Below are 11,307 nucleotides of genomic sequence, written 5' to 3' on the forward strand. Positions count from 1 at the left end.
ATGTGACTTTTACACTGGTATGTACTCGAGTTAGCAGATGACTATCTATACAACCTTACATACTCCTGTTTTAATTTCAGCAAAGAACTTCACCTGAACTGCTTTATGGTATTCAATTTAAATTAGAGTTTAGGATGTCCACAGATCATTTCAGTGAATCTGTACTTTGCATGCAAATTGCAAACTAAAATATGCCTTGTTTAATCAAACATCACATATTGACATTTAAAAATCATAAGAAAATATATCCATGTGATAAAATTGTTTTTATCACAGTGTGTAAACATTATACTTTCTTGAAAATTTCAATACAGTTTTACAAAATTCACACATGCTCATTACATTATACATTAAACATGTTTTTTTTCCCTAAAAACAACAATTGTCCAAAGAATAGATAAAATTACCAATCTTAGTATCTTTCAAATAATAAAATGTTTATTTTATTATTATTCACATGAGATAATTAATCTTATACTGATCGATCTCTTATCATATTCAGACATAATTCCCAGTAACAGTCCATCTAAATGTCTCCATTAATCTATGATCAATTTCTCATAGACAGAGAAATATCTTTTTCTTTTTTCTTTTTCCCTTTTTTTTTTTACAGTACATTACTTTTTCCGGTTCCTTTATAATCCAAGCCGCTAAAAGACATACATATATATTTAAGTTCCACAAGAACATGAGAGCAAAATATGGATTTCACAATGAAAAACACACGTTTATGCATTTACAAACAACAGAGAATCTACATGATATAGTAAAGTGAGGTTCGTCACAGTGAGAGTCCATGTTTCCCTTGGTTGTTCATCAGTTAAAAAAGCAAAGACTTGTTTTGTCTATGTTGAGGGAAGAGTTCTTGCTCTTTATCTTGGGCCAAGGTTGGTCGGAGGAATTTTAGCCGTTGATGAACCTTTCTTGTTGGGATAACCTTTAATGTTCAAGTTTGTCCCTTTTGGTTGAACTTTCAAATAGAAATGCAACTGGAAAGAAGAACAAAAAAATGTTAGACTATTATTGAAAAAAGTCACTAATGAATAGTGTATTTGGGATGTTGTTTATCACCTGTACAGCTTCAGCTGGTCCCACTGTTACCATGCTGGTAAAGGGTTGGTATCCTAGTGCAGAAGCCGTCACTGTGTAGGTACCCGGCAAGAGCAGACGGAAATAGTCTCCATCCGTTCCTGAAACAGCATCAGATACATTAAATGAAGTATTCAAGCATGCACTTACTAAAAATCAGCTTTTAAATGTAGAGCAATGCTCACCGCTGGTGATATCATGGTTTATGCCTGCAACAGAGATCACGGCATTGCTAATTGGGTTGTTGTTCTCATCATAGACCATGCCTTTAATCCCATGGTGCACCTGGAGGTCAGGAGACAGTCCAGATATATGTCAATTAAGCTTTCGGTTACAGTCAGGCACTGCACTCAAAGTGGTAAACCGATTCCATCCATTACTTTAAATGTGCTGGCGAGCAGTGTAGTGTTACTTGAACTCACAACGAGACCCCTGAAGCTCCATATCAATTTCACATTATAAGTATCTAGGGGACAGGTTCATTACCTGTTAGTGCCATGGAGAACCAATTTGTCCTTGTTACTTGTATTTGCTACGGAAATAGTCTCCATCCGTTCCTGAAACAGCATCAGATACATTAAATGAAGTATTCAAGCATGCACTTACTAAAAATCAGCTTTTAAATGTAGAGCAATGCTCACCGCTGGTGATATCATGGTTTATGCCTGCAACAGAGATCACGGCATTGCTAATTGGGTTGTTGTTCTCATCATAGACCATGCCTTTAATCCCATGGTGCACCTGGAGGACAGGAGACAGTCCAGATATATGTCAATTAAGCTTTCGGTTACAGTCAGGCACTGCACTCAAAGTGGTAAACCGATTCCATCCATTACTTTAAATGTGCTGGCGAGCAGTGTAGTGTTACTTGAACTCACAACGAGACCCCTGAAGCTCCATATCAATTTCACATTATAAGTATCTAGGGGACAGGTTCATTACCTGTTAGTGCCATGGAGAACCAATTTGTCCTTCTTACCTGTGTTTGCTAGAATACTGGCCTCCTTTTTCCTTGCTTTTGAATGCAAAGCTCTCTCTCAATTTGTTACATGTTCTGAATGCAGAAATGGAGTTTGAACTTCTACTTGTTTCATTACAGGCAGAGAGAGCTGAGACTAAACAGTCAGTGAAACAGTCAAATGTGAGAAGAGGTGTTCCTCACTTGCTCCATGTAGGACACCAAAGCCTCTCTGTTGGCAAGCCACTCACTGGCTAGAGCTGTTGCTGGAGGAAACTTATCACAGCTGAGCTCCAGAGTAATCTCAAAGCAGTTTGTGTGGAGGTAGTTGAAGTCCTGCATCCCTTCAGAGACACAGAGCAGTAATTCTTCTTAAATCACACATTAAAAATGTATTACATACAGCACAGTGTTGGCAAGGGTCAGAAATGAACCAGGGTTGGAGTCAAAAATGGCACAAAAAATATTTTTTATATATATTTTACTATATTTTACTTATTTTTTAGATCAAACATTTCATTATATGTTGTTAGAAAAAATGTATTGTTAAATTCATATTTTCAAAAAAACTTTCACTCATGAAAAACCTCAAATATATGAACAAGAACTTTGTGTGTGCACGGCAAACCGTTCACATGCTCGACCATTTTCTGCTGCATTTTTTTCTTATGCACGTCAAAGTTTTAAGTTTCATTTAAGTTTTGTAATATGACCTCATAAATTTAAATGTAAGATTCATTTTAAAATCAATTTAAATATTGCCCCAAGTAGTTAATTTCTGACTGGCACACATACTGGTGAAAATCTCTAAACCAGAAAAAATCTTGTTTCTTTTAAGATAAAAGTGCTTGTAATTCCCAAATTTCAACTAAATTACAAGGCTTCTAGATGAGACAAAACCACAAGCCTTGTTGAAGTAATTGAATGAGAGCTGTGGTATGTAAAATATAACCCACCCTTAGACAGAGAGTACCAGCTGGCTCCATTTGTGATTCCTTCATCAAAGTAATCACCGCAGTTCCAGCCCTTATGCATCCAGCTGTGGGCATAGGAGTACGTCTTTGCCAACTACACACAGATAGTGCACAAACACAAAAATCTGTAAATATTCACTAGAGAATTCGGGAAAAAACAACAACTGCCAATTCTTCATTAGTTGAAGTGTGTGATTTCTGTGCAATTACTGTGCTGGGTTGTCAGTCTAAATTGATCTCATTTGGATGGTATTGCTGGGATTTTGGACACATTTCAGCTAAGACATCTTAAACAAATCTTTTGGGTTTTTTTGGAGCAAGCATCACGAAACGGAATTGCAAAAACAATGACTGATTTCAAACAGGTTTCACAAACACTCCCCACATCTGCCATTGGTCAAACTAACAAATAATCCCCGCCCCAAAAAACACACCATTGGTTGAGTCTGTGTTGCCTCTGTAATGGTTTGATAGTGCCTCAGAATCACAGTGATTACACGTGTTCAGGGAAATAAACAAAAATGGCTTACTTTTTTTTTTGCTTCTGGACATGAAACTTTTTAGAAAAGTAGAAAATTATACACTTAACATTACAATAAAAAACAACATACCTTTCTGAATATTTTATCATCGGGGGTAGCCGAGTATGTCGTTTTGCCTCTTATTCGGGGCTCACGAGACCTATCAAAGGGGTAGTTGGCGACTACAGCTCCACCGTGGAGGTTAGCCGACAGAACAAAGTTGTAATTCTGCATCCATTTTATCACCGCTAAAGTCTCTGGCTCAACCTGCAAGAACCAAGAATACAGGGGAAAAAAATTTCCGATCAGAAAACACGCATGCTGTGTGCATTATTTCAGGCTTTGTTTTAAGTTTTTGTGCCATGACACTCCGACAGCATTCCCACGGCCTTTCTGGAATATTCCTCCAGCTCTGTTATCTGAGAAATATGACATGTGGTAATGTGTCCCACAAGAGGTGAAGGGATAATAAACCTCCACCTGGCCCTGTTGTATTAAGTGAGATCAGTCTGGCCAGCTCCTTGGAGATGACTGCTGGGTATTGATCCCGTTCGTGCTCTGTTTTGAGGAGACGCTGTATTTATTATGCATGCATCTGTATATATAAACATCCAAGGGTCCCTATGACCTCAGCTGTCATTGAAGAGTCGGGTTTCATGCTGTGAACTCACACAGATGTTTTTCGCCCTGCTTAGCTCTGTGTAGTGCGAAGCCCACGCTGGGGTCAGAGGGTCACGAGCAGGTTTTGATGTGAGAGTGACAACTCACAGAGAAATGATTGGAACGTGTAATACTCCACTGACTGCAGTTCTTCTGTTGTTGTCCTGAGGGATGTCTGGCTGCCAGTAGACATACATACTTCTCCAAAGCTTGAGTTCTCATTTTAGACTGAGGAAAACAAAGAGTTGTTCCTGGAAAGAGCTGTTTAAATGGTATTATTCTGACGCGCTCCAAAAGTCTGGCAATGATTTCATTTTATTACAAAAAAGAATATTTAATTTTCTGTACTATTTCTCTGCCAATTTCAAATAAGCATATTTGTGAACTAATTTGTACTCAAGGTCAGATGTTCCTGCTTTCACTGAACCACAAGATTTTCTTTGTAACATTCCTAAATCATGATGGATAGCATGGATCCTCACAGATAGGACTGACTTTATATTACTCAGCAAGTTGTGAAAGGGTAACCAAAATATTCAGAGCTCATGAAGACTAACAGTAGTACAGGCATAAAAGTCCATTTACACAGGCCAAGGCTCTCTATTTTGTGAAAGGTGGGCCTGTTGGTGGTTGATAGATAGCAGAACGAGAGCTGGGTGGGTTACTGACAGACTAATGGAGAGCTTAATTGTGCTGTCCAACTGTAAAAAAAAAAAAAACATTTTTCTTCACAATGCAGGATACTGGCTTTATCCTGTATTTTACTTCAGAATGGAACAGTGACTTTCTGTGTGCATGTATATTGTTAGGGCAGTAAAAAAAAGTCACCCCATGAAAACATACAACATACAGTATCAGGGGAATTCGTGGCCTAATGGTTAGAGAGTCGGACTCGTAACCCAAGGTTGCGGGTTCAAGTCTCGTAGGGACAGGGACAGGGGCAGGGATTGTGGGTGGGGGGGGTGAATGTACAGCGCTCTCTCCCACCTTCAATACCATGACTGAGTGCAGAGCACTAATTCCGAGTATGGGTCACCATACTTGGCCACGTCACGTCACTTTCACTTTCAGAAAGTTCCTGTAGCTCCACTGGTAGAACGTGATGTTAGCAACACCAATGTCATGGGCAGAACGAGCCACAGATAACTTAATCTGGGATTCATACCCAGTTTTTCACAAAGTTCTACACATTCCTCATTACTTGTTTTTTTTTTTACTTATTAAATATTTAGGATAATTTGAGATTTTTATCCTTTTTTCTTAGTGTCATTCCACAGATTTTTCTCCAAAATCAGTCTGATAATAGGTTTGATTTCCCAAGGAAATAATGTAACATTATTACATTATATGTATGTATATAAAGATACATACATCTGATGTATGTATAATCATTTTCTATTCTTAACTGTTTTAAATTCATTTTAAACCTCTTAAATCAATTTTTAAATCATTTTCAAAGTTTTTAAAATCCTTGTTTTATTGTTGTGATTATTTTTTATTATTATTTTATTTTATTTTATGTAAAGCACTTTGAACTACCATTGTGTATGAAATGTGCTATATAAATAAACTTGCCTTGCCTTGCCTAACAATATCGATTTTGCCTAGATTTCAGCTCCAATAATGCATTTTTTTTTGCCTATATTTTGATTGAACAGTATAGAAATAGACATAATTAATATTGCCAAATGATGAGATGGTTTCAAAAGAACCTTTTATAAATTTTTGGAATCAGACTAAACTGGTTGTTATTTGTGTTTTTGATTCCCTAAAAAGAACTGGTTCATAAAAGTAATGTGATTCAGGAATCAGACTACACTGGCTGCACTGTAAGTTTCTTTACTAAAAATAATCATCTTATGAATTCATTCGGTTTTAGTATTATGTTGAAAACAGTTGTGCTGCTTAATATTTTTGTGAAAACTATGAAACATTTTTTTTCCAGGATTCTTTGATTAATAGAACAGCATTAAAAAAAACAGCATTTATTTGACATAGAAACCTTTTGTGACATTATCTGTATTTCTTTGTCAATTCTTGCTGAATAAAAGTATTAATTTCTTTTTTAAAAAGTTTTTTAAAAATATTAATTTTCTACTTAATTAAAAAACAAAAAACATACTGACCCCAAACTTTTGGCCAGCAGTGTACATAAATGGTTAGCATATGACCTTTAATATATACAAACATTCTTTGTTATCGTAACCCTTGCAAAGTGTATCATATTGTCTAAACATCTTTCCGCACTTTCATATCGCTACACAAGTTGCATAACTAATTGCTTGGCTGACCCCTCCCACTCATTTCATTCTGAACAGACAGTGTCTCCTCTCCTATAGCAGTGTATGTGACACTTGATGCTCACCTGTAGTTCCCAGTTGTCTGGTAGTGGCAGGTGGTGGTTTTGGCCATTGTGCTTCTCATAGTAGTACATAAGAGCATTCAGATCTGGGAAGTTGCGGTTCAGGTCCATCTCCTTTGAGTTTCCACGTCCCACTAAGTAGCCGTTGAACTCTGGACCCTGTAAATCAGAGAAAAGAGCAAATAATTTCCCATCTTTTAAGTAACCTTTGGGGAAGGATATCACCTTTGAACATTCTCAGTATGTCAGGAGTGAAACTTCCTTGATACCTCAAGTGGTTTATTGTGCTTGTGTGTATTGTGTAAGCGAGTTAGAGCATGTTAAATAAATCCTGTCTGATACTGAGGTGGTTTTCTCTGCTAGTTCATGTCTGGTCCAGTGAGACGCTTGATAACTGGGTGTGTGTGGCCACATTCAGCAACCATTTACTGCTGGACATATAATTAGTCTCGAAAATCAAGGAGGAGTCTGTATTACTGTAATTTTGTATTCTAGCTGTGTGAACATTGTACAGTATGTGTATGGATGCTTTGTTTGAGAAAAAAAATACTTTGTGTGTGTATTGTTTTATATTTGGATGTTATTTTTTGTGAGCTCTTATGGTGTAATTAGTCTCAAAAGAAAGCCAGCAATGCACTCTGGGATATGGCTGATTCCTTCATAACAAACTGGGGGCCACTAGAGACTTACAACACTCCCACGCCACAGCTGCCACACTGAATAAATAAGTATATACATATGCATGGTCGCGTTCACACAGTTGGTCATGCATTTAGAGCTGTGGTGTTTTAGAACACTTGTTTTACAATGTAGATTAATTACTAAGCGCTGTATACCTGCCTGGCTGCAACCTCATATCCATCTGGGTTCATCGAAGGAAGGATGTGGATCCGTGTGTCGTGGATGAGGTGCGTGATTCGCTCGTTTCCTGCCCGGTATTCCTCACACAAGAACTGGGCTAAGTTGATGAGCAACTCCCTGCCGAGCACCTCATTCCCATGCATGTTCCCTACGTACTTGAACTCAGGCTCCACTGAAAAACACAGGTCAGGTGACCACCAGTCGGGAAGTCATGAGGTCATGGGGTCACATCCGTGAATAGCATGCAAGCAAACAAAATCTATGCATGCAGATGAAGCAGTTCAGAAGATGCAACCACATAAATTGCACTAAAGTAATACAAGAATTGCCTACTAAATATTTAAACAGATTTTGTCATAACTTCTTGGTTTCATTACAACAGGAGAAACTGTACTTTTTTAATACAATGAAAGCAAATGGAGATATGGTCTCCAGAAAGCACTATATAAAAGTAGTTCATACAACTTATACATTCTTTTGTCTTTTTAAGACATATAAGACTTTTATATGAGGAACAGAAAATATTTATTCACAGAACATTATGGAACGGCATGAGATTGAGTAAATTACGACAGAATTTTCTTTTTTAGATGATCTATCTCTTTAAAACAAATGAAATAGCTCTACAATGTGCATCTGTGGCGTGCGTTTGAGTAAGATGACACCATAAATGCTAGTTTCAAATATGAATGAATTAAAATTCATAATGTTCCTCCTACAAAAGCTTTCTGAGTGTTTAACAGCGCAGCAGGCCACTCTCATCGAAATTCCTGTCTCACAGCCAGTTGTCAGCTCATTATTCACAATTATCTCTTCTAACAAGTACCAGCAGATTTCCGTTTGTTCTTTTTTGATGCGGAAGTGAGTGACGGCGATATCGCAGATCTAATTAGCCACTGTGTGCAGGCAGACTCATCACGGTCTTCCCATTAATCATCAAATAATTCAATTATCAATGCTGTGCCTCTGCTCAAAGAGTCACTAAACGAGTGGCCTCGACATTAACACATGAAGCGCAAACACTGTTTGGAATCTAAAGGGTCAGGTCACAACAACTTTGCCCACTCTGCTGTACCGGTTCCTGTTTTTGTACTCCATCAGGAACATGTATACATCCTGCAATTCTCTCAGAGGTTTTACCTTTGTACGCATGTTGCCAAGAGAAGCAGATCTTTACATCTGATGGTAAAGATTCATTTGCTTTCGTAAGCTGATTTATTAACTCCTTTTGTTGATGGATCTTAACTACTTCCAGTAGCTGAGAGCGGAATGTGTTTTGAATTTGAGTGAACAAAGAAACAAGGTCTACAGGCTGAAACAAAAAGGAAAATTTTACTGCAGCAGTTGCTTTTTTTGCATCTCGTAAGATATATTGGAGTTCTGAGATATCTTTCATGAAAATAAAGCCAACTGTTGACATACAAAATGAATGTGGATAGCATAGCCTATAGATAGTCTGGTTTCTTCGATAGTTTGATGAGAAATGTTTAAGTTTATGTTGAGATTTCGAACTTTTGATTCCAAATTTTGGTGAATATGAGAACAGTTTGAGAGATTTTTCTCTTCTGGAAATCTAGAAGAGTCACATGCGAGATTAATGAGGTCTTGTTCGCAATAGAATCATCAATGAGAAGCAGAAGTGTCCATTTGCTTTCTGATTCTAGGAGAAACAACTGAGCTATTAAAGAGTCAGATTTTTCTATCCTGTGGGAAAGTTCTTGCTTTAGATCAAAGATAAGACTGATGTTAGCTCCTGCCTGCAACAGTTACATATAACACTCACCACATCTCCAGGCATGTACTCCCCCTTAAACCCATTACTGTCCATTCCTAGATTCAATTTATCGTATGTGAGTGTTTGAGGAGCAACAAGATAAATCAAGTTGACGGTCAACATTGGCTGGCCAGACAACCCAGTGAATAACCAGCCAAAGCTTTATTTCAACAATTCTGTTAAATGCTGTTCTCAGAAAACAGCCCAAATTATGCAATCAAACCCAAATTATTACTTCACCAATCAGCTCTGGCAGCCCTACAGCTTCAGTAGGAACATTTTTCAAACATGCCTGAGTTTGCTTGAGCTACATGCATGAGGAATTTAATGCCTTGGTACAAGAGTAAAGAAAAGACTCACATGCTTCATGGATGCCAGGATTATCACTGAACTCCAGGACATATAGGTGCCGTCCCTCTACGCTGCGACCGATGCTGTAGATGCGAGTGATGTAGGGGCAATCGCTTTGGACGGCAAAAAGAGCCCTCACCATCTCCTCATAAGCATGGTGCTGGAAATCAGATGCCCTGGTCAGCGAAGCCTCAAGCCCCAGAAGCAGCGCCCCAATCCAGATCAGAGAGCTACTTGACAGCATGGTCCCAGACTGCTCCGCAAACAGAGCGCCACTTCTTTTCCTCACTCTCTTTCTCAATCCTGCTCTCCCCGTGTGCCTCCTCCCTCTGGACCTCCTCTCACTCCCGCTTAGAAGAGCAAGTAAGGACGGCCCCTCCTGTCTCTCTCTCTCTCTCTCTCCTGATTCCTTCACTCCTACCATTTGTGTGTGTTTACTCAATTGACATCACATATGACACCTCAACTTTGGCTTTACGCTCCTCGCACACTAAACCTCCCCCTCTCGTGTTTTTCTGGCAGCGCTAGTTGAGCATTTCATTCCTGATGTGTGGTTTGTCTCTGAGTAGCTTTTAAAAGCATGATTACTGGTGATTGAACTAAAGGGGAATAAAAGCAAACAGGAAAGGGGCGAACAGGAGGCTTTATTTTGGGGGAAAGCGATGCGATTAGCATTTACTCAACCACTTTCACTCCAACACTAGCTCATTCATTAACTCAGAGTAAACACACTCGGAGCCCGAGAGGTTAGAGCTTCTACAGGGCATTCTGGGAAAACAGACCATGGGGGACCAAAGGTTTCAAATGAGCGCTGTGGAACTGGCCCCCTGAGGCCCTCACCCCAGTCACCTCTACTATAAACCCCAGGAGCTGCTGTCAGTCATGCTCACTACAACTTGCATGTGAGTACGGCAGTTGTTGCTTTGTTACTGAATTTATCTCCATTTTCAATTGCACCACCGATGGAAATGTAACACCTATTGTATCGACCAAACAAGCAGGATGTTTACTCAACTGCCCATGTGTTTGTGTCATTACTGACTTCCCTTGCTTTTGCCAGACTAGCCATTTGGCTTAAAAGTCACCATGAAATCACAATGCACATTTCTTCTTCTTTTTTATGGAATACTGCAGTATTTTATTACTGCAGTATTCCATAAAAAAGTATTTTATGTTTTAAATTCATTAACTTCACATTCCCCTTGCAACAAACATCTCTTTTTTTGATGACCTGTGCACCGTGTCACTATATATACACACACACACGTACTCACTTACTTATATATGAAGTGAAAATGGAAATTCTTATCTTTAATGAGTATTGCAGTGTTTATTATAAATGATTTATTCCAACACATTATTATTATTTTTTTTTTAAAGTATGAATAATGTGTCTTAGAACTATACACTATTAGTAGTGTCATAGTGCCACCCAGTGGACAACGGTAATAACAGTTGTAATTAGAAGAATGCCTGCAAAAAACAAAAGGATCAATAGTTTACATACATGAACATGTGGAATTATTTTATGATGGATGCAAACATGTTGCAGCTAATTGTTTTACATTCTTACTCAATGACAGGGTTGATGCAGAATTTCCAGGCTCTGGGGAAAAAAGGGTGCAGTCATGAATTTGTTTTCATATAAAAATAAAAAACATGAGCTTAGAAAAGTTTGATTAAATAAACTTACCAGATTTGTACTCTCCATTGCAACGGATAGCTTAAAAAATAATAAACACCTACTTCATGATGAA

The 11,307-nt window shown here is 38.2% G+C and overlaps 1 protein-coding gene across 2 annotated transcripts; it reads right to left on the minus strand.

Moving 5' to 3' along the window:
* Window positions 1-598: 598 nt before the first annotated feature.
* On the minus strand, window positions 599-10,100 carry LOC107722209 (carboxypeptidase N catalytic chain-like). 2 transcript variants are annotated; one of them, XM_016530469.1, is made up of 9 exons: window positions 9,560-10,098; window positions 7,401-7,597; window positions 6,568-6,723; window positions 3,633-3,809; window positions 3,004-3,115; window positions 2,252-2,391; window positions 1,731-1,830; window positions 1,072-1,190; window positions 599-989 (listed from the first exon to the last, which is right to left on the minus strand). In XM_016530469.1, the coding sequence occupies exons 1-9, from the start codon at window positions 9,972-9,974 to the stop codon at window positions 873-875; spliced, it is 1,533 nt and encodes a 510-aa protein (XP_016385955.1). In that variant the 5' UTR covers window positions 9,975-10,098; the 3' UTR covers window positions 599-872. The 2 variants fall into 2 exon arrangements, with proteins under 2 accessions (XP_016385955.1, XP_016385956.1); XM_016530470.1 differs by lacking the exon at window positions 3,633-3,809 and having other exon boundaries at window positions 9,560-10,100.
* Window positions 10,101-11,307: the final 1,207 nt, after the last annotated feature.

The sequence above is a fragment of the Sinocyclocheilus rhinocerous genome, unplaced genomic scaffold, assembly GCF_001515625.1.
Source record: "Sinocyclocheilus rhinocerous isolate Xijiao unplaced genomic scaffold, SAMN03320098_v1.1 scaffold334, whole genome shotgun sequence".
NCBI lineage: Eukaryota > Metazoa > Chordata > Actinopteri > Cypriniformes > Cyprinidae > Sinocyclocheilus > Sinocyclocheilus rhinocerous.

Bases quoted from the DNA above. Each gene is read 5' to 3' on its own strand.
- LOC107722209 (XM_016530469.1), bottom strand. From the start codon at position 9,974: ATGGTAGGAGTGAAGGAATCAGGAGAGAGAGAGAGAGAGAGACAGGAG. The intron at 7,598-9,559 runs GTGAGTCTTTTC...TGTGTTTTTCAG, and splicing joins TCCTGGCATCCATGAAGCAT to TGGAGCCTGAGTTCAAGTAC. The intron at 1,831-2,251 runs GTGAGGAACACC...CCTGTCCTCCAG, and splicing joins TGGTGTCCTACATGGAGCAA to GTGCACCATGGGATTAAAGG.